Source organism: Echeneis naucrates, chromosome 24, assembly GCF_900963305.1.
Source record: "Echeneis naucrates chromosome 24, fEcheNa1.1, whole genome shotgun sequence".
NCBI classification, from domain to species: domain Eukaryota; kingdom Metazoa; phylum Chordata; class Actinopteri; order Carangiformes; family Echeneidae; genus Echeneis; species Echeneis naucrates.
This window is the reverse complement of record NC_042534.1, coordinates 12890947-12917740: the sequence shown is the minus strand read 5'-3', so window position 1 is coordinate 12917740 and position 26794 is coordinate 12890947. Positions and strand designations below refer to the sequence as shown.

General features: G+C 42.5%; 2 protein-coding genes across 2 annotated transcripts; both read left to right on the top strand.

Annotated features, from left to right (window-relative positions):
* Positions 1–1582: 1582 nt before the first annotated feature.
* On the top strand, positions 1583–7899 carry enpp5 (ectonucleotide pyrophosphatase/phosphodiesterase 5). Its single transcript, XM_029496566.1, has 4 exons — positions 1583–1814; positions 2728–3627; positions 4113–4289; positions 5517–7899. Exons 2-4 carry the CDS (start codon positions 2751–2753, stop codon positions 5918–5920), a joined length of 1458 nt encoding a protein of 485 aa, XP_029352426.1. The 5' UTR covers positions 1583–1814; positions 2728–2750; the 3' UTR covers positions 5921–7899.
* A 5371-nt stretch (positions 7900–13270) lies between these two features.
* Positions 13271–18807, top strand: clic5b (chloride intracellular channel 5b). Its single transcript, XM_029496536.1, has 6 exons — positions 13271–13321; positions 16486–16595; positions 16712–16837; positions 17453–17559; positions 17798–17979; positions 18643–18807. Exons 1-6 carry the CDS (start codon positions 13271–13273, stop codon positions 18805–18807), a joined length of 741 nt encoding a protein of 246 aa, XP_029352396.1.
* Positions 18808–26794: the final 7987 nt, after the last annotated feature.

The following is a 26794-nucleotide window of genomic DNA, read 5'->3' as shown; positions in this document are numbered from 1 at the left end:
TATAGGTCTGTATTTTTGTTTATCACTATTCTCTCAACTAGGAAAAATTATTAATTAGTCAAATAAGGATATCTGCTCATATAATACATGTTTTTAATACACGACAGCCTACATTTCGTATCTAATTGGCCAAATGGCAGTCAACTCAAGTTACTGCTCTGAAGCTTTAGTGTTAAGGAAGCTGGGTTTCCATCCTTAACTCAAAACCCTGAAAACCCATTTATGTCTTTATTGCCATTCTATTCAACTGTAATGTTCTTTTGTTTGGCTACCTGAGATGCTGCTGCTGCTAAGTGGAGTATATTAATGAAGGATTTTCCCAATCCAATGTAAGAGCTCAAACTGGAGAACATGATCCCACCACAGTAGTCTTGAAATGTGTTGTAAAGGTTAGAGAAGGTTTAACATTGTTATTTTGTTGTGCTCTTGTGTCAGAGGCTTATAAAATTTAATAAGAGCAGCTCGACACAGAAAAAGTATTTCAAAACTCAAAACAAACAATATTTGGTTTACAGAAGCCATTTTGCTAGATTAGTCCACAGATAAATAGATAAATAGTGGTAGAGAGTGAGTCAGGTCAAGCCCTAAACTAACTCCAGCTCAGAATGCTTGATCATGAATTTGACTAACTTCTGTCTGCAGGGTGACAGTAAATAAATATTGCACTTTAATATATTGAAGCTTGGAGTATGTACTGGTTGTAAATTGGTTGTGTAGTGTGGCCTGAGCAGCTCAAGGAAATCTACATTTATTTAAGTGAGGACAAAAATGATTTTTCACTTCACTCTTGACTCTGGAGCCTGCAGCTCTCCTTTACTTACTTTATGAGATGATCAGGAGCTTTCAGTCTGATTACATGATCTTCATCAGCAAGCGGAGCTACTCGAGGTTTCACATCTGTTTTAGCTGAGTGAAAATTTGAAAAAGTGGTCTCACCTCCGTGACTGTTATGAGCTGTGGTGGGTGTTTCGATCATAATCACAAGTCAAGGTCAAGAAAGTGAGCATTGCGTTAATAGCGAATGAACGGGCTCTAATGGGGAAAATAAAAACGATGCACTCAGGCAATCAGCTCCAGTAAACCGATCTTTCTCTCTGCAGAGATGGAGGCGCCTGTCAGAGGGTCAGAAATAGGCAGCAGCATTACTGAGATGCCATCTTTCTTAATGACACACAACATAGAAGGAGGCCTGGCTGTCTGTTTGAATGCCTGTTCGCGGGATGTGACTGACACCTTGTGGTCACTTTTTGCCATCACTGTTGCAGGTTGCAAATGCACTTTCGTTATTATCACATGTAAGAAAAAAAACAAAACCGGATTACCGGATTAGAGGAACAGTGTCTTTGAATTTGCACAGTTTTTCGCACAAAGAGTCGATTTGAGCGCAATCGAATGTGTTGTTGTTTTCATCGGGGGAGATTAAATGAGTGAAAAGGAGATGAAGACAAAATGTTGTTTTTCATCAGCGAAAGATGGATCTGCCAAAATCTAACATGACTGACACCCAGATTACCGTGTGTGATACAGGACTCTCCTCCCCCTTATCCCACATTACGTCATAGGCACCCGCGCACTTGTCGATCGCGGTGAAGTCGGGGATGCGGCTCTTCTGGAGGCGAAGTATGCACTTGGAGGGAGTACCGGGCAGCCTTTTGTCTCCTTTTGCTCTGCCTCTGTTCCGTTAGGGAATAAAAGCTGCCAGCAATCCGGCTTTTTTTGCTAGCAGAGCTGCGTTTCCTTCTGTTTATCAGGGCGTGCGGCGCGGTGCGGTGCGGTGCGGTGCTGGGCGAGCCCGTGCGGGATCAGATAAGGAGGTGAGCTTGTTGACAGCTCGGCAGTCCGCCGTGTTTTTTCCGTCTTAACGCTTCAGCTGTGTTCTTGCGTTGCTCCTGCAGGCAGAGCTGCGTGTTTAGCCGGCAGCTCTGCAGCACTAAAGCCTCCTAAAGCCGGCAGAAGGAAGGCTGCCATTATTTCATTTGCCTCTTAAGCACAGATGCATTGCAGTCCGCTACATTACTGACCTGTAATGTTTGTTTGGATAACGCTTGCTCTGCTAACTGTGAAGTGTATTGACATGGTGTCCATGATGTGGTTACTGCCTGGGTTTTTATTCTTTCCTAAGCACTGTGACAAAGCCTTAAAGCCGAATCAACCTGCTGCTTTATGAAGAAAGGGCTTTTTTACATTCTTTATTAATCTGTTGAATTGTTTTCTGATTCATGTATTCAACCCTCAAAATGTCAAAAGAGAGAAGCATACAGTGCTGTATCAAGAGCAATCTAAAAATAACAAACAAAGCTGCAAAAGCAGCATATTTGAGAAGGGGCTTTCAGTGTGCATGTTGTTTCATTATATCATTTTTGATAGACGACTTAAATTATTAAATTGTTAAGTCAATACTTGTAATTATCACATCATTACTATTCTGTAAAGTGAAGGAGTATGTTGAAACAAAAGTGTCTCTCATTTTTAGTTTGGCATTATCTGACATTTTAAGGGCAAAATACTTATTAAAAAATAGCAGATTGATCTAAAATAAAAATGTTACCGACTGTGACTGCTCTGATGTATCCCTGTGTGCTGTAACATTGTGATATACTGTAACTTCTTTGGATCTTTTAGGTTGAAGTCAAACCACCACAAACTTAATAAACTTTAGTTCACGTTGTTTAATTTTCAAAATGGGAAGTGCATTGCTTTTCCTTAGCAGTGTTTGTGTGTTCTTAGGCTGTGCCACCACACACGACACTATGCTTGGCTGTTTTGTACGAAGAGGCTGCCCTCTGGTCTGCCTGTGGGCCCTGCTGCTGCCTCTGGTCTCCCTGCATCGCTTGGACCAGCGTGGGCAGAGGGGACACAGTGTGAGAGACCGACCCAAGCTACTGCTGGTGTCCTTTGATGGATTCCGCTGGGATTATGTTGACCGGGTCCCAACGCCTAATTTCCACAGCATCATGGACGAGGGGGTGACAGTGGAGCGGGTGGAGAACGCCTACATCACCAAAACCTTCCCCAACCACTACAGCTTAGTGACGGGTCTGTATGCTGAGACTCATGGCATCGTGGCCAATGAGATGTACGACCCGATTATGAACCAGTCCTTCTCCATGGAGACGGACAGCATCTATGAATCACGGTGGTGGGAGGAGGCGGTACCTCTCTGGGTGACCATCCAGAAAGCTGGAGGGAAGAGTGGGGCAGCAATGTGGCCTGGCTCTGATGTGAAGATCCATGGGATGTTCCCCACTCAGTTCCTCCAATACAATGCCTCCGTCTCCTTTGAAACCAGAGTGGAGCGGATTGTTGACTGGTTCTCTGCACCTAAAGAGAAAGCTGTGGATTTTGGAGTTCTGTACTGGGAGGAGCCCGATGAGAGTGGGCACAACCTGGGACCTCAGAGTTCCCTTATGGATGTAGTCATCGCAGGGATTGATGAGAAACTTGGCTTCCTCATTAATGAGCTAAAGAAGGCCGGGCTGTACGAGCAAGTGAACCTGATAGTGACCAGCGACCACGGGATGACACAGCTTTTCACTGATAACATCATAGAACTGGATGAGTACGTGAGCAGAGACTTGTACACCTTGGTGGACAAGAGTCCAGTGGTGGGAATACTACCCAAAGAAGGTACTCAGTTTTAATATTCAAGTGTGACATTTATTTTTCTTTCCTAGAGGAATGTGAGAAGACTGACACCACCCTCATGTCTGTATGATAAATATGAGCCAGGTCTTAACAATAAAATCCTCACATCAACAACTCTAAAACCTACTAACTAATACTAAAATATTCCATTTGTTGAAATCATACACATGACAAGTTAAAAAAATTATCAATTTTTGGTTGCTGTTTATTTTAAATTAGATGGCCGCAGTGATTCTCCCATACAAACATGAGAGTGAATAAGCACGTTTGTGATTAAAAATTTTAAAAATGTCACATTTGAAGAATGTACATATATATTTTTTTTTCTCCTCTTGGAATGCACGTCTGTTTCACAAACTCCATTAATATAGAACCTTTATAATTATAAATGCATATATTCAATTATTTGTTGATGATTATTTGTTATTCATCTTGAGAAATTATGTTTGTTCCTCTATCTTTTTCAGGAAAAGTTCAAGAGGTGTATAATAAGCTTTTGGATGCAAACCCAAACATGGTGGTGTACAAAAAGGAAGAAATTCCCACGCACTTCCATTATCAGCATAACATCAGGATCATGCCCATTATATTAGAGGCCAAGGAGGGCTGGACCATCATGCAGAACAGGACTGGGCACGTCATGCGTATGTTTTCCAACCTTATAGCGCTTTCACACAATATCCTTGTTTTTAAACTTTGCACATTCAAGAGGTTTTTGTTTTGCAGCAGCAGCCCTTGTCTGCTCTATAAATAGCTTCACAGAGGGTTTTTTCTCACTCAGTGAACCAGAGTTATATCATATTATAACAGCTGTAATTAACAGAGAATGCCGTCATTTATCTTCTATTAGAAACAGCAAAAAAGGTATGAGTGGTTGTGGGTGTTCTTGCGTTTCTTCCAAGAACAGTTATTCTTCTTAATCCATCTCAAATCAGGCAGGCAACAGAGTTTTTAATACAGCTACAGATAACAGCAGCTAATTTTACTGCCTGATTCTTCCCCTCTGGTTGAAATTAATTAGGTTTGCTAATCAGGAAAATGACCCAGTGGCTTGAAGAAAACCATGCTGAGGCTCAGTATTCAGCGTTTGATCAAATGTGGCATCGATCTCAGATTGTGTTTACAGGTTGTTATGCCTCTACTCTATGCTATTAATTCAGTACTGTGAATGTGGCAAGGTTATGTCAAACAGATGATACTTTACATTTTTAACACGTTTTCTTCCTTGTTCAACATTTGCAAAGTCACTAATCTGACTGCTTTAAATAATGCATTGTGGAGTTCACTGTTCAGTCGGCCATATTTCAGCACATTTGCATCCTCATGAATGTTTATAATACAAACAAAATCTAAAAGTCATGGAAACATTCCTTGGCAGCATTACCTCTAACCAAAGACTCCATGGGGTCCCTTTAAGGCAAGATGAGTCTGAGGTAATGTAGGTAATTGGATGGTTGTTAAAGTCACCAACGCTCTCATCTCAGGCAGAACTGATTAACTGTATTGATTTTACTCAGGGAATCCCGTCAGCTCCTCAAGTGGGTAAAGGCACCAATAAGTTTTAGGGCCACATTTAGCTGGTCTAAGCTTTTTTCAGAGGTCTTTGTGCTTGTTTGCTGTGATTAAATTTTCAGTCTTTTTTGTACTTCTCTGTGATTGATTAAACAGTAGCTAGTAAGCTGGGCAAAGCAGGAGGTAAATCATTACAGGCAGCATCAGAACCAGATCCCATTAAGCCGTTATGCAAAAGGGCTGCCTGTGATACATGGGGTTTGGGAACTGGAGAGCTATAGATTAATAAGACAAGAATAATTAACATTAGACCATTTGCACTGCCTTTAAACAACAGTTTTTCTTGTCTTTCTCTTCAGTGGGAAACCATGGCTACGACAACACCTTAAGGAGCATGCAACCAGTGTTTGTAGCCCGTGGGCCGGCCTTTCGTCAGAATTATGTGAAAACCTCCATGCGCTCTGTCGATCTCTACCCTCTCATGTGCCACATCCTGTCTGTCCGCCCTCTGCCAAACAATGGCTCCCTGTTAAATGTTCAGGACCTGCTCTCCTCACAGCCAGTTCCAACTATGCCCAGCACTCCTCCCAGGGTCACTGAATACTCCTATGCCCCTGTCATAGGATCTTTCATCAGTGTGGTTATGGTGCTTTGCTTCCTGGTGTTCTACGTCAGACAAGTGACGCTCAAACAGCTGCCTTCACTCAAACACAGAAGCAGGGAGATGTCGCAGCCCTTGCTGCAAGAAGACTTGCACCTGTAGCTGGAGAGACGGAAAAGATGGCAGATATAAAAGAAGAGGAGCTGTTGCTCCCCAAGTCAGACCGCTCTGTCCAGAAGCATCCCCCAAATTACTCCCTTACAGCAGTGATTGCCATTGTGCGACTCTTTTATTAGGTGGAGCTCAAGGGAACATAATCTAGTCTCATAATCATATATAGAGAGGCATTTTCTGCTCAAGTGTGAGGGAACTGTTTGGGGTTGGCTTTTGGTGGAGGTGTAATCAAGATAACTATAGGGCATCATCGTGGCTTTGCTTTGATTGTGAATTTCACCTACTATCATCTCATCATTTTCATAGTCACTTAGAGAGTAAAAAAATTCAAAGCTTTAACCTGTGATTCTAGCAAGTATGAACTTTTGGTGGCAAAAACTTGGATGACAAGAAGGTGTCAGTACACTCAGAATGAATAGGTTTGTCTGCAGGTTACAGAATTTGATGTGAGGGACAGCTGCACTCCAAGGCATGGTGAAAAACTGCCCGTTGTGGAAAGGGTTGGAAGCAATAAACAAAAAAAAAGTATATAACTGCACACACCTTTAGACAATCTTTCCTTGATGGTATTTACAGAGTTGCTCTGAAAGTAGTGTGATGAAAAATACAGCTTGAGGGAGCAGCTGAAATTGCCCGACCCGCCCCTCTGGTCCAGTGTTGGCTGTGTGTGGAGACCACTTCTTTTAAAGTGTTCTTCCACCTTCACTTCAGTGAATTCGGTTTATTCAACATTTTAAAATTTATGCAAAGCAGGTTTGTATGTTGTGAGGTCAAAAGAGACCAAGGCCCTGTCACAATGTTCCCACCAATTACTCTACTTGAGATCAGAGCACTGAATTACAGGGTGGTGTGATATAAATTATTTTGTAAGTATTAAAAAAAGTACTTTGAGGAGATCGGCTGGGCTCAGTGTTACCTCTGAATGTTACTTGGAAGCAAATGTTCCACTGATGACTCACTCAGTGTGTCAGGCTTCCACTTGTGTGTAGGTCACTGTATGAGCCAATCACCTCACGACCTTGTTCTTCAGTAATCAGTTACCATTTGCCTTTTAACTTAACAGAGAACATTTCTCCAAGGTGTGCAATCGTTCATGTGAAAGTTGCTCTTTTTTCTTTCTTTCTTTTTTTTTTTTTTTTTTTTGGTAGCGTTTGGGTTGGGAAGGCATTCCTCTGTATAAATGGCTGTGAAATGCCTTCCTCTTCACATGGTGACCCCTCATTACCATGGCCATTTGTTGGTGAAATGTGAAGTGCAATTGATATTGGTCAGTATTTCGTCGTAGGGAATTTAAGGGTTTTGTTGTTGCTTGGTTGAGAAGACTATTTCAGTATGGCTTGCTGATTTGCACTACAGGATAGAAATGAAACAGAAGAAGGGACAGTAGTTGGATGCTTTCTAGGTCATGTATAATTTGCACTTCTTGTTTGTAGATGCTATTTGAGAAAATAATAATAATAACAATTAAAAGAAAGGTTAGGTGCCTCTTGCCAAAAAGCTTTTTAATTAGCATAATTGTAGAGAGTTGGGTAGAATCCAAATTTGCCAGTAAATGAGTAATATTTTTTTCAGCATCTTTTAACAAAGAATTGGTTCTTCTTATGCTTTTAGCTACATTGACAAATGCCTGTGTCTAAAGAAAATGACAGACATCACTGTGAGTAATTAGTTTTTACTAAATTAAAATTCATAAATTGAAAACATTTATATGGAAACTGTTCATTTTCTGATGATCGTCTTGTTTTATGGAAGAAAAGTGTAAATCCTGATAATTTTTCCCCCTGACTTGTTGACAGAGAAATGAAATATATCCATACTATATTCAAAGAATTCATTTGAAATAGTTAAGAAAGATTAAATACTAGATCAGGTTTATCTCAGTTGATTAGTAACTTGTATTTGAAATATGGATATTTATAATTTACAGATTAACTATCTTTGCCATGTTGATGCAATTAAAGAGTCTTCTGAAAATAAAGGGACTTCTCTGAAACTAAAGATGTTGAGTGTGTTTGTGAATGAGGCCAGGGCCTTCTCACGTTTTCTGTTGCATCATTCATGGTTACACTTTGCTTGTTGATGACAAGAAAAAAAAAAACAAAAAACATGTAAGATGTCAGTCTGTTCTTCAGTTAGGATTACAAGTTGTTAGGACATGGGGACTGTGTAAGTATTATGTGTCTCCTCTTTGGAACTTTTTGTTGACCAAAAATTGCACAACCCTCAACCCAATCTTCAAAATCAGTCTGGTACAATGCATTTAATTTCACTATGGAAAATATAAGGACGATAAAGCAGGAAAAAGCAGGTTACCCCCTTTTAATGAAAAACAAACAACAAAAACGTGATTTTCTAATTTCTAAACTCTCCTGTTTTGAAAAGTATAAAGTGGGATTTATTGCAAAGCAAGACACTTAATTGAGCAAGAGGAGTCCATTCTGCAACCTGAAAATGGATTAAAAACAAAACATGGACAAACCCTCAAGCTTAAGACTGAAGAAACAAAATCACATTGTAGAATTTTATTGTTTGCGTTTAGTACCGTGACGTTTTGAGTTTTCCCAACTACAATGGGCCTTGTTAAAAATTAAATACGTTTGTGAAGTTAAAGTATCCACATGTGCGTGTTCAGCCTGTCACACTTTAACCGAAGTCCCCTCCCAGCCAAATGTCCTTGGAGGAGCTGGCCTCAGTTTCTACGTGAAGGTTTCCTTAACTCGGGTTCAAAGGTCTTTTATAAGTTATCGCTGGAATTTGCTCAGCGCTGTCAGTCAGAGGCCGGCAGACTGTCCCTGCACTTCTCCACCTTCAATCTCAGATCTGTCCAGCGATCATGGACAACATCTATGCCACGGTAGATGAGGGGAATGTGCGGGAAGAGCTCCGTGATGGAGCGGGCAGCCCGCACCGGGAGCCCCGCATTGAGAGCGCAGAGCAGCTGTACGCCGAGGTGCAGGTCCACGACTCCCCCGACGGAGCGCGCAACTTGCCGGACTACATGGAGATCAGGGACGAGGACAGACGCAGCTCCTCGTCCTCGTCCTCCAGCGACGAGGACGAGGTCAAAACCGAAGCAGCCGCAGAGCCCAAAGAGCCGGAGCCGGAGCCGGAGGTGGAGCAGGTGAACGGCGGCTCCAGGAGATCGTCCTCCTCCTCAGCATCCTCTGACCCGCCGGTCCAGCCGAGGACGCTGGACGAAGACAACGCCGAGGACGGCATGCTGATGGCCTACACCCACCCCAACACTGACCCCGGGCCGGAGGAGGTGGTGGACTACAGCCTGAAAAGCCTGGAGAAGGTGAGCCTGGATGAGAGCAGCCCGGGCCAGCCCACCATCTCCCTGTTCGTCAAGGTAAGACTGCTGGCCTCCTCATGAGCCATCAGCCAGCTGGTAGCTCAGCACAACAACTTCATTCCAAAAAGAAGTTAATTCAGTGTTTATCATATAGCACAGCTGTAATGTGTCTTCAGGGTTCTGCTGGCTGCTTCTGAAGGAGCACCAATACTACTTTAAATAGACAGCAATAAACAGCAGCATGTTCTGCATTTGGACACAGCTCAAGAATATTTATCGATTTATTGATTGTAGCCGGCTGTTTATTGTAATATTACAGACTTACAAGCTGTTGCATAACAGTAAAACATGCTCATATCACTTTTCCTCTGTATATGTTCAACACATTGCAAATCTAGCCAAAAAATATTCAGGCATAAATAGCAATAATGGTAGTAGTCGTAGTAGTAATAATAATAGTGTATAGTGTAATGCTATAATAATGTGCACAACCAAGATATGTGACTTTCTGGTTCCATATAAATGTTAAAATATATACATCAAAGCAAAATATTAGGCATTTTATTTATTAATGAAAAATGATGAGGTCATATGATTTGAAAAGGCTCTTGACTCAAATGTCACAGTGATCTGTGTGTATTCAAGCCCCTGTCATTGACTTTAACATGGTGGCACTCTGATGTAATAATTAACTTGTTTTCTGTAAGACCATAGAAACCAGGGCTGAACTCCATGGCTGAGCAAACCAGACTGTGTGTTTTGCAGCATTTCTGATCCAGTATGAGAGGTGTATTATCAGCACACGTAGGGGTCACTTTGCTGATTGGGCAACACAGATTGATAGTCACTTGGTTGGATTTAAAGAGTTCAACAAACCCCTTTAACTGGGAATAAGAGTAGGCTTATGATTATTTTTTAAAGTTGTCAATTTGGGCAGTGGTTAAAAATAATGAGTGCATGCAATCAAGGCAAACAATTTGGAAACAAGCAAAAATAATTGCTACAATCTGGCCTGGATGCAAGTTTTTATAAACAATCCAAACTTCCTTGTACAATTGTGGACGGCACTGAGGGGAAATCCAGGGAATGTTTTATACTTCTGCTCTGTCAACTAAAGACAAATTATTTGTTCATGGGAGGATTCATTTCATGACTGTTGCATTATCCTGTGAGAAACATCCTGAATGTCCATTGTTCTAAGGTTTACCAAGGGAAACTTCACAGTGAAAACATAGATATCTTTTACCAAACCTTTAAGAAATGTGTTCCTCCACTATATATATCTGCCCATGCAGCTGATTTTCAGACTTTTCTTTGATATTGGTAGGGTAGGATATGGAAGTTGACCTCAGTCGTGACTGGAGAGCTCGGCACTTTGACACGTGTAACTCATAAGAGTACAGAGTAGGGCACAACTGACTTGTGAAGCAGAGCCACTCTCTTGATATTACAATTGTGATAAACATGACCCATAGTTCACAAGAGATATGACAACATACTTCTCATACCACATCATCCTACTCCGTATCTGGCCTTCCTATCTGAGCGAAGCCAAACCATGGCTGGATTTTCTAACAGCTGCCATAAACCAAACTGAGCTGTGCAATAAAAGCAGGGAGGAGGCTCAGAGGATCATCCATCTGCTGAAATTTTACGTGACTCCTTCACAGCTCTTTTTGATAAAGTAGGCCATTACAGAATAGGCTGCCACCACTATGCCTGAGTAATACTCAACGATTTTAATCTCAGACTGCATGGTAACAAAATGTTTGAAATGTCCCATTACTGCCGTATTAGATGGTCACGTCGTAAAAGTTAAGATAATAATAATAATAAAAAAAAGTCAGGGCATGTGTTGACAGCTGTTGTGCTGTCACATTTGGGAGCTATATGTGCTAACAAGAGGGGATTTCCGACACTCTCCTCCACCACTGACTCCAGGAAGAGAGAGGATGTCTCTTACTGTTTGTTGTTTGGGTGAATGATTAGCTCAACAACTCAGTGATCTGACCTTCCTTTTGTCTTAAGTCTCTCAACTTTTAACGTTTTCATTATATTTTTCTGATTATCAATGGTTTAGAAAACCCCTCAGGAGCAAAATACACAAATGGCGGCAGCTGTGGTGGAGGCAGTGAGGTCAGAAGGTCATTCATTTGAGTCCCGGCTCCAGCATGTCTTACATGTTCTTGGGTAAAACACTGAAACCAAAATGTCCCCTGATGGCCGCTCCATCAGTGTGTGGCTGTGACATACAGTAATTGTGTGTGTGTGTGAAAGTGCTATGTATTTTAAAGTGCCCTGAGACAAAAAGTTGTAAATATAAATGCTGTCCAATTTTACATTTGGCAAAATTATATTATTTGCCAGTGAGACATAAATGAGAAATATGATCCCACTCTAATGTGTGGATGACAAATATAAGGCTGTAGCAACGGTTAGCATGAAGACTTAAAACAGAAGGGAAACAGCTAGCCTAGTTCTGACTGTTGAAAAACAACTTTTGTGATTTTACAGGGTTTTTTTCTGCTGGACTGGATGGCTGCAGTGGGAAACTAAAGCTGTATCCAACATTATGAACCACTTTTAGCCAGAGCTAGTGCTAATCTAAACGACCTAGCTGGTGATGATAGCCATATATTTAATGGGCAGATTATAGTTACCTTCTCATTAAACCTGGAGAAGAAAGCAAATAAGCTTATTTCCTAAAATGTCCTACCGTTACCCGAAAGACCACAAACTACAGTAAATTTAGTTTCTCCTCCATACAGCAGCAAGAGGTTTCAGAAAACGCTTTAACATGCCCGTGCTAGACGAGGTTTCCTGTTTATTGATGTCATATCTGGTGGCTGTGAAAAGTGTTAAGGCTCAGTTAATTATTGTACGTTGTTTCATCATGAGCGAATTGATTATTGTCTATACAATTAAATTCTCCTCACCCGAAAACCTCAAATAACACGTTGAGTAAGCAACATTTCCCCTGATGAACACACATAATGAACTCTTCCCTCTTCAGTGGCTGGTTTGTGCTGCATGATGATCTGTCTGCCAGGAGAGGGGGCTGCTCTATAAATAGAAACATTTGAGGAAAAAATAGCTCTTGGCCCCCTGTCTCCTCTTTGCTTTCATCTAACTTTCAGACAGATGATGAGAAATGCTGTTTTGCCTGGATATATCTGTCAGACACAGTAAGCCGGAGAGTGCCACTCAATTCCCTCCATGTGTGCTGCATTTTTGTTGCCCTACATAGGCCCTTTCTGTGAATGAGTGCCAATTCCTGCCGTAAAACCAAAGCCAAGTATCAATTATTCAAAGAGAAGTCTTCTCCAGGTCTCCTGCTGATGATCGAGTATAACCTGCACCATCCTGCCTGACGTGTGAACGCACATTAAATATGAAAGATACAGCTCACATTTTCATATGAAACAGAGAGACAACCACAGGAACAAAGGGTGGCACAAAAATCATTCCACTTTTTAAACATAACATTATGGGAGCAGACAGTTTTAAGGGTTTCTTTAAACTGATTTGACATAATGTGTAGTTATAGATGCTAATGAAAAGTAAACGTGAGGGGGCTGGTGAGGATGAGAGCAAGCAGTGGTTGTGCGTGTGCTCAAGTATGGTTGCAGTGGTGGGAGGAGACGGATGCGGCTCCACCCCCTGGTATAGACTGACACCTGTTTTCCCTTCTGTGTCAGAGAGCGCTAGCTCTGCTGTCCATCTGTGTTCAAATCAGAGCACGGGGCTCTACCTGCCACCTGGACCGACTCTCAGCCTCACCTGCATGACAAAAACAAGGAAGCAAACACCTTCACAGAGGAAAAGTGTGGAAAACCTTGATCTTGGTGGAAATCTAGAGGAAACAGAAGGGAAACAGCTTTTTTAGGTGTGAGGAGTCACTGGAGAGGATCTCTTAGAAGGCGCCTGGTTTTTTCTTTCTTTTCTGGAGGATGTAGACCTCTAAGGAAAAGCAAAGGACTGTAGATTAAAAAGAGAGAAAGAAAATTACTAAAGCAACAAAGTGACAAGGTGAATTAGACATCATGTCCACAAATGGTCAAGACAGAGATCCTGATATTGAACTGTTTGTCAAGGTAAGACAGAGAAAGAATTGTGGTATTTTCTTAAGATTTTAGTGGCACTGTCACAAGCATCAGTGTGTGTTGTGGAAAAGCTGCTGTAACTCAATAGCACAGGTAGAGTTACAGCAGCACTGGCACACTGTGCTCCATGTTGTTGGTGAGCATCTCTGCTCTGGTCTTCAAAGGCTTTTACAAGGAGAACATTGTGCCACCAACTCTGATGTTGTCTTCGGACTTGATTTTCCTCCGCTAATAGTCTTGGACATTTTGGCCAGTAATTGTGCACAGGCACAGAAATGGAGCAAAAACCTTAAAAGAACCTTCAGTGTTGCTTTGTTCATTACAGCCAGATGAACTCGAGGCCCCCTGAGAAAGGTTAGAGGCTGATGACTATACCTGAGGCAGGTGAAGTGGAAGCTGGTGGAAAAACTGAAGCACTGACTCGGCCTGCATCACTCTTTAGCCTCACTGTCGATCTTTCATTACAAGCCGTTCTTAATGAAAACAAACTCACTATTGGCTGTGTGCAAACTGCGTTACTAAGTAGCAGGACTGAAACTAGTCATGCATATGCAGAGTTTTCCAGTAGCTACAACCCTGGATTTTTTCCCCTCATGCTCCCACTGGACATGTGACCTAGATGGACTATCCTACATAGCTGCACGTCCTTTGATGCCTTAACAGCACATTTGTTCAACATACAGTCATAGCACAGTAAAGTTTCTGCGTTAGTATTCTGTAGGCTGCACTGATGAAGAGCTAGAGGATCCACACGTTGTTGGACAGCAGCATGTTCACAGTGTGAAACTTAACACCCCTGTCCCACTGATGAATCACAGGATATAAACCCCCGTAGAGCCGCAAGTCCTCACATGGTCCAGTCAGCACTGGGACACAATATCTCACACACAATAAAAAAAATGTTTTAAACTAACTACTTTGGCTGTAGAGGTTGTCAAGCTGTACAGACATGAATGTGTGCATCTGGGTTCTAATTGGGCAGTGGTGCCCCAATGACAAAAACAGGTTGATTGCATTATGGCCAGTGTAGGATATAGTATTTCTGAACAGCATATTGAAGAATAAGTCAGGACATCTCATTTATTGCTCCTTATTCTTTTTTTTTTCTCTTTTTTGTGCTCCAACTTTATGGAAGCATATTACAAAATTACTTTTATATCCATTCATCAAATTTTCATCCGTACTAATGCTGCCAAGTATAACAATTGAAATTTTTTTCTGCAGTAGAAGTGGCAAGTTATGATAAAGTTCAAGTACTAGTGAAAAATAATGAATGGGCAATGAATAAAGAATTACATTTTTACAGACAGATAAAGAGCATAAAATCATTAATAGATTTACTCTCATTAAATAAAGGACAAACTGCAGAAACCAAACAACCTATTAAAGTTTAGAGTATGACTAATTACATATATATAGCCTCATCCTCACATCACTCAGTGGCTCCAAACACCCACAGCGTCTGGCTGTGTGCATATCGGGCTTTGTCCCCATGTTCTAGATGTTGATTGGCTATTATCATCAACTGTGTATTGTGTTACTGCTGTGCTGCTGAGCCTGGCCATAACAATGCACAGACCGAGGCATCACATGCACCCAGGCAGCATGACAGCACCGAGAGCATCAATGGCTGGCGCACATACAGTTGGCTCAGCTACTTTTGAACTGACAGCTCTGTTTTCTGGTGTTTGCTCGTAGCGTGGCCTGAAAGACAAAAATGTTCTCCAGTCAATGGAATTATCTTTTCTTTTTTTTTTTTTGAAGGGATATTAGCTATCTCAAGAACCTGCTTTAATTATAGTCCAAATTAAATTACACACAATAAAGCCTATCTGCCAGTCCCTCAAATTATTTAAATAGAGCGTAATTCCCAAATCATTGCTGCATTAATGAGACAGAATAAATCCTCTTGTCAAATCTGCTCAACCAGCTGACCTCCAGGTCAGTGCTCTTATTTTGCCATGTGGTGTGACTGCAGGCCAACAGCTCTGACCTGCACTCTGTGCCCCAGTGGCCACTGACCCAGGTTATGGAGTCACTATGTATAATTCAGCTGGGCCAGTGGCTCAGGTGTCAGCGTCTGTGCGCTACGGTGTATTCATACATGCCGACACATGATAGCAACATGTGAAGACAGCAATGCAACTGAGAGGATGTATTAGTAGAGAGAGATAAGAGTGTTGGAGCAGTTAATGAACGTTTAGCAGATGATTTGGACAAATCGATAAATATGACTCATTCATTCATGTTCTAGCGATTATCTGTTTCTGGATCGCGGGTTGTGCTGGAGCCAATCCCAGCTCACACTGGATGAAGGCAGGGTACACCCTGAACAGGCGACCTGTTATATTAATAATTAGTAGTAGCAGTATTATACGAACAAAACATATAAGTGTACCTTTCAAAGCGCTACCTTATAACATGAAACAGATCTAGCAACAGATAGTATCCAATAAGGCATAAAGTACAAGATAAGATGGATTTAAAGTATTGCATCCAGTAAATTACTGTCTAAAACACTAACACTGAAATTAAACATAATAGGCCAGTTGGAGGATCTGATTTGAAGGTAGAATTTCAATATCACAGGTTTAGTGTCATGTAGATGACCGACCACAGTAATAAAATGATACAAGTACACAAATTCCTCAGTAATGAACATTGAATTTAGATACGTCTTAAAAGTCCCAAAAGCCATTTTTCAGGTTCACTGAAGTCACATCACCTTTACTGTACTTACAATCCCTATCATTAAGGTGAAGTTTGTGAAAACGTTACTGCCAGATTGGACTATGGGTCAGGGTCCCAGAGTGTAAGTCTGACTCGGCCCTTTTTGTAGATCTGTAACAGTGTTTTAAGGGTGACGTATTTATGTGTTTGCACTGTGTTGATATTTACACAACTTTACCAGTCAAACAGCAAGATAAATCAGCGACACGCAATTCACACACGTGTTTAATTTCTTAGAAAGAAAAAATTGTAAGAAAAATCTGTACTTCTTCAGAGTGGAAACAGTTGTGAACATTTTAAAGTGCATGTTGTTGTTTTCCATACTGTTGTTGTTTCTGCTGTAGGATTAGATTATGCTTTATGTGTGTGTTTGCGTGCATACACCAGATTTCCATTAAATTCTCCGATGCTGTGTTTGTGTGCAGGCGGGCAGTGATGGGGAGAGCATCGGAAACTGTCCATTCTCTCAGCGCCTCTTCATGATCCTCTGGCTCAAAGGAGTCGTCTTCAACGTCACCACCGTCGACCTCAGGAGGTTAGGACACGGAGGTGGAAACTCCCCATGCAAAAAACAAACAAGCAAAAAAAAAAAACCAAACCACACACTGGCTTATATCTTGACATGCTGATCTGTTCCTGTGTCCTCTGCAGGAAGCCTGCAGATCTGCACAACCTGGCCCCCGGGACACACCCTCCTTTCTTGACCTACAACGGAGAGGTCAAGACCGATATCAACAAGATCGAAGAGTTTCTTGAGGAAATGCTCAGTCCTCCAAAGTAATTCCACCTGGCATTTTTACAACACATAGTTTACAGTATCAGATTATTTTACTGACTACACACATGCTGCTTTGAGATTTATTTCTTTTCTGCAACACCGTTGAAAGGACAGGAAACTCTTGAGCTGGGTAAAAGAGGGCGCAATGTGATAAAGATTAATGTTAGCTGATACTGTTTGTTGTTTATGGCTGTTGTAAATCGTTGGTGATGAGTCTCAGGGAGCTTTGTCCATTCATTTCCTGAAAATCAAAAAAACAAAAAGTACCATCCACAAATCCAAATAGATTTTCAACAGCCACAGCTTTTGTGTAATTGGGTTTCTTGTACTTTGCTGTTATGAAAAAAATAAGAAAAGTGTGCTAGCAGTTTCAGAGTAACGTCAGATTAACTAAATCTTTCTTTTATTGCCTGTAAAGTTTTTTACATTATAAATGGACCTGAGCGCAAGCGGACTCAAAGGGCAGCTGGCCAACTTGGTTTGAGTGTGTAACATGTTTTCATTCTGAGTTGAGCTCCAGTCCAGGTGTTAATGTTATCCAGATGTTTCAGTCAGACTGTGTCTCTGACTCTGTCTCTGACTGCGTCTCCCGTCTGTCCACCCCGTTTGCTTAGGTATCCTAAACTGGCTGCCAAGCAGAGAGAGTCCAATACAGCTGGAAATGACATCTTTGCCAAGTTCTCAGCCTACATCAAGAACACCAAACTGGAGGCCAATGCTGGTGGGCTGCTCTCTCTGAGTCATTTACACTCACAGACACAAAGGCAACAAGAACAACAACAAAAAAGAAAGAAAGAAAAACCTAAGAGACATTCTCGGCTTTCTCCACTAGGTTGTAGCACAGTCCACCATTTGTGACTCAAACTAGTGTTCGCTGTGCTGCCACCTAGTGAGATTATCACCACATCTTATATAACAGCCTTTGTGGCTGTGTGTTTCTATGTGACTTGCGTTTGTAGCTCTGGAGAAGGGTTTAAGCAAGGCCCTGAAGAAGCTGGACGACTACCTGAACAGCCCCCTGCCAGATGAGATTGATGCAGACAGTATGGATGAGGAGAGGGGCTCCAACCGCTGCTTTCTGGACGGGAATGAGCTCACGCTGGCAGACTGCAACCTGCTTCCCAAACTGCACATAGTCAAGGTAAACATGCAGGGCATCTGATGAAAATACAAGTCTTTGTTAATAAGTTACCAAAAAAATTTATTAAGTTGGACTTTACCCTGAGGCTTGATGATTTGAAAATGACTCAGTGGCATTTTCAAAGGTCACAAATTCAAGCATCAATTAAAGTAAAATAAAATGTAAAAAAAAAAAGAATTTCTCAAAAACTAATCTGATCCAGACCTTCATGCTTCACGTGATTTGAAAGCAGTTCCCCAAGTCCAGCTCCTCAAACCTTTCATCTCCACACATCAGAGGAAGCTGAACATTTCAACAATCACCTGCAAAACGCAAGCAGTTCCCATCAGCCTTGGCTGTGTTGATAACCCTAATGTACAAAGCTGGTGTTCATGGTGAACAATTTATCTGCTTAACAGTGTTTCAGCATTGTCATCTTAGCTAGTGTTAGCATTTAGCTGAAATCACTACTGTAGACTTTTGCTTTTTAAAATGTAATAATTTTGAATAAATATTTCAGCTTGCAGCATCTTCCCACTATCTTCTCTCTAAAACTCGTCACCACTCGCAAACTCCAAACGCAGCACGGGAGACACTCACTCATTAATTCTTATTAACAAAAAAAGCAGCAAATGCATCAACAAATAAGTTGAAGTCACATGTCAGCCTCCTTTTCTCCTGCAGGTTGTTGCGAAGAAGTACCGTAACTACGACATCCCCTCAGACATGACGGGTGTGTGGCGGTATCTTAAAAATGCTTACACACGTGACGAGTTCACCAACACCTGCGCTGCTGACCTGGAGATCGAGACCGCCTACAAAGATGTGGCGAGGAGACTGGCCAAGTAAACTCTCCATCTGAGCTCAAGCTAAATAAACGAGCAGCACAGCACACGCACACAAAAGTTCACTTTCACACTTCCATGGGACCGGTGTTCAGTTTTCTCAGAACCTGTGATAATCGTAGCGAACAGGTCAGATGGTGCAGATGTAGCGAGGCTTACACTGCTTTACAGCTCCAGATGTGATGGCCGCCAGAGCTTCAGTACATAGTGTAAAAACAGAAGCAGAGCAAACATATAAATGAAGCGCAACATGCTGAAGCAAGTCTGAAAATTTGCTGCTGTGAAACTTCTGTCTGAACGCTTTTCGCTCTAACGTTATTGTGTCTGTCTGTATTCACTTTTCATAACACAAAGCTCTCTTTCATACATACTGCACTGGTCCACACAGCCAAACATTTTACTAGCTGCTGATGTCAGGGTTGTTCACTTTATTTATTCCTAAGCCTACAGAAGTCGAGTCTGACTCCAGTGTTTATTATTGAGCTCTGGCTCCCAGAGGAGGCGCCTTGATTCATCTGTGATTGATGCCCCTAATTGTTTTGCTGAATATAACTGTTGCTATCCGCACATGGCTTCTGATTGTCATTCATTACTGTAGGTGTCACTGTAGTTATTCTGTTTCTTCACTTATTTGCTTTCTTTAAAAACTCGCTCTTGCTTCTGGTTGATTTGAAGAGGTTGGCTTTAAAGATGACATGACACGCTTGGTGACATTAGTTGCAATGAAGTAAATTTAGCTGATGGGCTTCCATGGTGTTGAACAAATCTTATTTCTGAATTGTTTGCATCCATCTGCAATCTGTTTTAAATCCAATAGAAAGCCTTTTCTTAAGATATGAAAAATCCTTGACTGCCTTAGTGCCTTTGTCTGGAAGTATCAAAGTCCAAGCCGATGTCACTGATGGACTCATTCAGAAAAATGTATTGCACCCAGAGCCAAGACATTTGTTTTACCTCCAGCTATTAGTGTTCAGTCCAGGTATTGATTTTGTCTTAAGTTACAGAGGAGATTATGAATGGAGAGAGTATTTATTTAGCAGCCCCAATCAGGCCTGATTAGCTTGAGCCATTAGCGCTGCGATGAAAAGCGTCTTCCAGGCCAGGTCCACGATGGTCAGGAGCCCTGCCCTCCAGCTCTTCATCAAAGGCACATTTCCTCCCCCCCGGAGGAGTCTATCAACTTCCACAGCCTGAAAGTTCAAGTTCAAAAGTCTCATTGTCCACACAGAGGAGGATGGAAATTTGTCTCAGGGCTTATCGTCTTTGGCTTGTTGTCAGGCTGCAACTATAGGGAGACTTCCTTGAAGAACCATAAGGCTCTTGTGTGGTTTGGACAAACATATGATATGAAATTGGAGCATGATGACTGAGACTTGCTCATTGCAAAGCTCTACAAATAAAATAATATTTTCGCAGATCTGCTTCTGCCTTTTCTTTTCTTTTCCAGCTAGGTGATCAATCAACACTGATACTTATAGGTTGTCACGGGAGGGAGGGGTGAGCAGTCTGTCTCCATGATAGCAAAGGTACTGGTGGAGCCTGGACTCTGCTCCTAAAGACCTGAAAAAGGGGTTAAGTGTGTCTGACTTGGATGATCAGATCCAGTGGTGCAGGTCTGTTTCTCTATCCATAACCAAGAGAGGGAGAGGGAGAGAGAAAGAGAGGGAGAAAGAAGGAGAAAGGGAGAGAGAGAGAGAGAGAGAGAGAGAGAGAGAGAGAGAGAGAGTGATGGCCGTTGACAGGCTTAAATAGAGGCTTCCATGCCAGGGATCAAACGCCATCCCTCTTCTCCACTCTCTCATTAAGACGGAAAACCCGAGCACCGCCATCCGATCTGTCTCCATTTTTCCTCAAAGGAGTCTAACTTGAAAGATCTGCGCCTGTCGGATTTACAATGGTGGGCGAGTGGTGTTTACTGAGACGCAGCCTTGCCAGAAACAACAGTCAAAGAAAATAAATGGAGCCTGCCTAGTGTTTCCACAGGAGTAAGGAAATATGGAGCGAGACTTGTGCCTTGCTGTTTGGTAATTAGTACCTAAACATCCCTGTCCTTGGATCCCATCGCTCATATCCAACATTTCTGCAAGCTGGATAATATACAGTGGAGCATTAACGTCAAACACGTCTGGTCGTGGGGCCTGGCACGCCACATTAATCTGTTATTACGCTCCCAGTGGATCTACCAGTCGCTGGCCTTGGCTCGGCCACCGTAGCACGGGGAGTTCGTATGGGCCGACACACAGAGCACTTTTATAGCCAGGTTTAGTAAACCTCTTCAGCTCGGGCATAAATTGTGTAAATTGAGTCTTGCTTTGAGACCTGAGCTGATTAAAACAAACTGGTGCGTTTGACGTGTGAGGACCTACCAGAAACAGACCTGTGATCCAATTAAGGGCCAGAGTTTACTAGAAAGAATTACTGCCATACAGACCTCAGCACCCCCTTCGCAAGAACAAGTCAAATGGAGCTGCTGCTCTGCTGAGATATTGTGCCCAGGAGACCTCTCTCCTCTCCTGCTCGTGTGTTTCAGTAGAAACTTTGTCATTTAGCAGCCGTGGTTGAGGAGATGGCGTCAGTTATTCATCTTCGCTTTGCATTTGGCAGTATGACAAAAAAATAAGTTAAATTCACTGTCACTTAAATCCTCCTCCAGCTCACAGACAGTTGTGGATCCCACCGACATGTGACATGAGAGTCCGCGTCCAGCAGGCTGGAGGAGGAAGCGTCTAATCAGAGCGCACAAACCTTGTCCTTCCAGGAGACCAGGTCCTGGTCTCTTCCTCCGGGAGGCAGAGAGCATCTCAGAGAGTATCGGGTTCCCGGCAGGTCCCCCAGCCCTCCTCCGCTCGTCTGCCCTTGGAGGTTTGAGTGACTTGTGGTGAAGCCTGATGGGGATTATTGATCTGCCTGGCGCGCGCCTGCGGTTTCTGCGTAAGCCTGACGACCTCAGCAGAGGCAGCTCCTGGCACGCGTCTCAGCCGAGTGTGTGGGGGAGGCTGGGACAGGCCTGTCGTGGCCCGAGCTGAGCCCCGAGCCAGGTGATCGAGACAGTGTTCTGTGTATTTAAATAATCAGGCCCACATTCAGGCCGGAGATAACAATAAACATATCTGATTGGCCTTTTGGAGACGAGTCGCTGAAATGAGTAACCGTGTCTGCAGACAGCAGGGCCCCGGGATATTTCTGCTCATGGTTAGATCCACTGGCTCGTGTTTCAGTTCCAATCGTGAACCACATGAAATAATCCACGGTCACTGAAGAAGGATGTGGACACTGTGCTAATTATGTGAGATGATGATGTCAGGTATTGATACCCACTGGTGAGCAGGGACTTGTCTCTCTATGCTGTGATCCAATGTATATAACCGCAGTGGGACCACACTCACATCCACATGTCGGACATGTCTGGATCCTCAGCAACCCTCACACATCCGCACTGTCAGGCTGGCCCTCACTTTATCATTCATGGTTGTAAATCATCGCTTCGCCTGCAGGAAACACACAGCATTTTATTTTCCAGTCATAAACCATAAAACCTGCCTCTAACACGAGTTATGATCCTTGGAGACAGAGAGGATGAATGTCTAAAGCAGAAGCAGACATGATGGCGGGCATCCTTCATCCCTCTTTTCGCCTGGCATCCCCTCACGGCTATGGTCATGTAGTGGATTTTCCAAACAGCCCCAACGTGAGCTGAATGTCACCAGGGCTGTATGTCATTCAGCAGTGAGCTGCTCCGAATTACCAGTTCATTAGCTCTCAATTAACACTGGCCTGATAAAGTTTTAACAGCCCTTCATCTGACAGGAAGAACACATTGGGCTCCTTCATGCTTGGTTTCAGGCAAAGATGGGGCCCATGCCCAAATTTTTGAAATTTTATTGCCTGGCTGAAACCTATGGAAAAGGCCTGTTTTGCATGAATATTTGGCAGCGAGCTGCGGTTTATCCTGTCTTATGTTCTGTACACTCAGCCGCGCTGCAACAGTTTGCCATTTTTGACAGTTGAGATGGTGTATAATTTGAAACACCGACATGAAGCGAAGGCCTCGGACAAAGGGGCCTTTTGTTTGTGTGTTTGGTCGCTGTCCATGGTCCTGACACTTGAATTTTCACAGTAATTCCCTTTTTTGGGGGGTCTTTTTTATTTTATTTTAATTTTTTTTTAGACTCCATGCAGTGTAGCCAGTGTCAGATTGCATAATCGGAACTGGCAGAAGTCATTAAATGTAGGCTTTTTAGGTTTCAGAAGTGCACTTTTCTCTGAGTTGGGTTTCACTTAGCAGCAAATGGTTTCATGGAATCAAATGTTTCCAAAGCATGCTAAAGACACAGGCATGCTTTAATCTAGTGATGAATGGACTCTAGCGCAGGATGTCAGGCTGCCTTACAACCTACCATGTCTGTGAGGTTCTGGGCTGCTGCCTGGATGCAGCTCGTCTGCCAATTGATCATTTCTTTTATTACAGGTCAAAAGACAAGTCGTAGTGTACAGCCCCGTCTCTGTTGGGGTGAGGAACTTTTCATATCTGGTATTCATTTACAGCACAAAAGCTCTTGAGCACGATGAAGTCTGCAGAGACAAAATGTGGGGTGTAGGAACTTTAGTAGGAGTACCAATAACATAATAAGCAGGAGTTTGGCCACATCCAGTCTGCTCTTGGCTCTGTGGAGCTCCATATGGGTGGGCCCCTCAGCCCGGTCCTCTGGGTTCAGTAAAAAAAAAAAGAAAAGCCACTAGAGAGCGCCAAAGTACACAGTTATTGTTGATTCAGTTTGAAATTTTCTTGGAAAGGGAGAGGAGTTGCTCAATTACAATCTGATCAAATTAAGAAGAGTTGTGTGTATTTTCTGGTGGGCACAGTCTGATCTCCAACGCGGTCTTCCTCTGAGCCGTTCAAGAAAAACGTGGCCATTTGTTCAGATCAGATGACAGAAGATTAGAGCGGTTCACAGAGAACAGGACTGCTCGCTGACGGGGCCACGCTGGAGAGCCCACTGCCCTCAGTTTATCTCTGGTCTAAATGAGATATCAAGCTGCATGGATCTGATTCCCTGTTTGATGGTAGAAAAGAAACGCACGTACGCACACAAACACACACAAACAAACATACAGCCCTGTTAGTGGAGACGGAAACATAGGAGGAGATATACAGCTCTGTGAGTGGTATGGGACCCTTGAGGATCACTTCCCGCCTGGGCTGCTCCTCTGAAACATTTGTATAGGTCAAGTAAACAGTTTGTATTGGACTGTCAGCTGTGTGTGTATGTATGTGTGTGTGCACAGTCATCTGATTGGAGTGGTTTTGTCTCCTCATAAACTCCTGTTTGTATTCCTCTCTGTTGATTGCATAACACAAGGAAGAAAGTGGAGTCTGCTTTTTGCAAGAGTTGCTGCAAAACTACTTATAACCTGGTATAAAAATCAAGCGCACATCATCGCTGGCATCATGTTCAACCATCAAATTTAACAGGGACAAAAACTCCAAACCAAGCCCATATAAATGAGTCTGCCTCCATGCCGCTGTCTCTCCCGTGCATGCAGGACATTATGCTAATTTCTCTGGGTGTCTGGGTCCCGTTGCTCCTCCGGAGTTCATTATTATAATTGCTAGACATGGCTGAGAACGCAGAGAATGTGAACCTGAAACCAGCGGGAGCTTTTTCCACGCAATCTATATTCAGGGAAATCCCGAGAATGTTCCCAATCTGAACCTTAAAAAAAACACATGGGATGGTGCAGCCCTCCCTCTCTGTTTCAACATGTGTACGTGTGTGCGCGCACACTTAGATTGGCTCTATTATGTCTTGGAATAATGTAAAACAGCTTCCCTGGTTCTCCCTGTCTCTGTCTCCGTCTCCATCTCTCTGGTTTCCCAGTGTACCTTTGAAATGAAGCCATGGCAGTGGCAGTGGCAGTAGTAATCTGGCCGAGTGTGCCGAGGCCCCCCAGCCCGCCTTAGTCCCTGTCCAAAGACAATGTTAGTGCAGACGGCCCGGCACACCAGAGATGACACTTTTAAATGTGCTTTTGGTGCACAAAATGCTGACAGATCTGCTTGTTAACTGTTTCAGAGAAGACTAAACAGGTGATGGCACTGTTATGTGTTCTGTAGAGAACTACAGTTGTGGTCAGACGTTTGCATATGCTCATCATGGGCATGAATGCCATTTTAATTTTGTGCTTTCAATAATTTAGAATGATTTTATGCAATCTACATCTTTAATTATTTTTCTGAACAAGAATTGGGTGCATAAGTTTGACTTTATTTAGGATCTTCTCTAATCCACACAGGGCCAAAATTATACATACAGGCTCAAATATTTATATACAGCCCCACTAATATTCGGTTAAATGTCCCGTATCAAGTTTAACCTTGAACAGACGCTATCTACAAGCTTCTGGCATAACTCTGGCTGACCACTCGTCTTGGCAGAATTGGTAGAGTTAATTTATATTGTTTGGTTTCCTGACACCGACCCGGCTTTTAAGCATTGTTCACAAAAGTCCAGTAGGTTTGAGGTCAGGGGATTGGGAAGACACTCCGTAAGCTTAATGTTAGCCTGTTTTATCTGAGCCACAACGAGTGCACCAGCAGCACTGGCAGCACAACAGCCCCAGAGCACGATGCTACCACCACCGTGCTTGACAGCGGGTACAGTGTTCGTAGGTTTGAAAGGCACCGTCCAAACTTCTCAATCTTTGTCTCATCCGACCATAAAGCTTTTCTCCAGAGGGCATTATGTTTGTCCATGTGGGCAGCTGCAAATTTCAGGTGAGCTTCAAGGTGTCGATTTCGGAGTTGGGGCTTCTTTCTTGGTCTGCATCCTCTCAGTCATGTAAAGCTTTCTTCACTGTTTACAGTGAAGGAGGTTCCTGGGTTGCTCCTGAATATTCTAACCAATTTCCTTTCATCTGAGGGTGACAGTTTGGGTCTTCTTCTACTTGGTGACGTATCCCAATAACTTATACTTAGGTACAATTGTTTAAATGGTGATCTTGGAATCTGCAGTCGTTTTGAAATGGCTTCAAAAGACTTTCCCAACTTTTGTAGATCTGCAATTCTTCTTAGCTCTTCACTGTGTTCCTCGGACTTTCCTATTGTTCTGAGTATTTGTTCAATCCAATGAGAGCTGTCAAACAAATCCTTTTCATACTGGCAAAGAGAAACTACCAGCTGCAGTCAATCATCATCACTAAAAAGAAGTTAACAGGACTTGGCCTTGTCAAGTTAAAAAAACCTTCAGCACCACTTATTTAAAGATTTAGGTGAATGCATATAAATATTTGAGCCTGTATGTACAAATTTGACCCCGTGTGGATCAGAGAAGATCCAAAATAATTCACCCAAAACTGCTTTTAAAAATCATTGAAGATGTATATTGTATAATCATGCCACCCTGGAAAAAGAATGTTAGAATAAATCATTAAAAGCCCCAAATTAATTTGACATTCATTCCAACGATGAGTGTATGTAAACTTCTGACCACAACTGTAAATTTGTCCTCAATGATTTCAGTGATTCAGCAGGCAGGGGTATCTGATCCAAGTACCCCGACAATACGGTGAATGCATAAACTGCTTTTAGACCAAAGATCTGATCTGTAAAATGTTCAGTAACCTCTTAAAAGCAAACTTCTTCTCCCTTACGGAAAAATTCACAATCTATGAATATGCAAATATATTTCCTTTTCAGATGTTCAACAACTGAACACAAGATGCTTTCAAAGAAAGGTCCACTCAGTGTTTGCGCACTGGAAGTAACAAGTTTCCACATCACACTTCTGTAAACTGCAAACTGGACCACCAGTCCTGGCTTCCCTTACTAAGGCCACAACATCATGTACCAAATGTTCAGTTTGCCCATTCAAGTAGACAAATAGGAAAACAACTCTTTAGCGTTAAACTTTGCACTGACAGAAAAAAAACTGTTACTTTGGTGAAAAGATTAAGAAGAACAATAAAGTTACAAAATTCCTATTTTATTCTTA

What these genes read in the sequence shown, in the direction of transcription:
- enpp5 (XM_029496566.1), top strand. Translation starts at nt 2,751, where the DNA reads ATGCTTGGCTGTTTTGTACGAAGAGGCTGCCCTCTGGTCTGCCTGTGG. An exon ending in GGGAATACTACCCAAAGAAG is followed by an intron (nt 3,628 to 4,112) that starts GTACTCAGTTTT and finishes TATCTTTTTCAG; the next exon opens with GAAAAGTTCAAGAGGTGTAT. An exon ending in CAGGACTGGGCACGTCATGC is followed by an intron (nt 4,290 to 5,516) that starts GTATGTTTTCCA and finishes CTTTCTCTTCAG; the next exon opens with TGGGAAACCATGGCTACGAC.
- clic5b (XM_029496536.1), top strand. Translation starts at nt 13,271, where the DNA reads ATGTCCACAAATGGTCAAGACAGAGATCCTGATATTGAACTGTTTGTC. An exon ending in GAAATGCTCAGTCCTCCAAA is followed by an intron (nt 16,838 to 17,452) that starts GTAATTCCACCT and finishes CCGTTTGCTTAG; the next exon opens with GTATCCTAAACTGGCTGCCA. An exon ending in CAAACTGGAGGCCAATGCTG is followed by an intron (nt 17,560 to 17,797) that starts GTGGGCTGCTCT and finishes TTGCGTTTGTAG; the next exon opens with CTCTGGAGAAGGGTTTAAGC.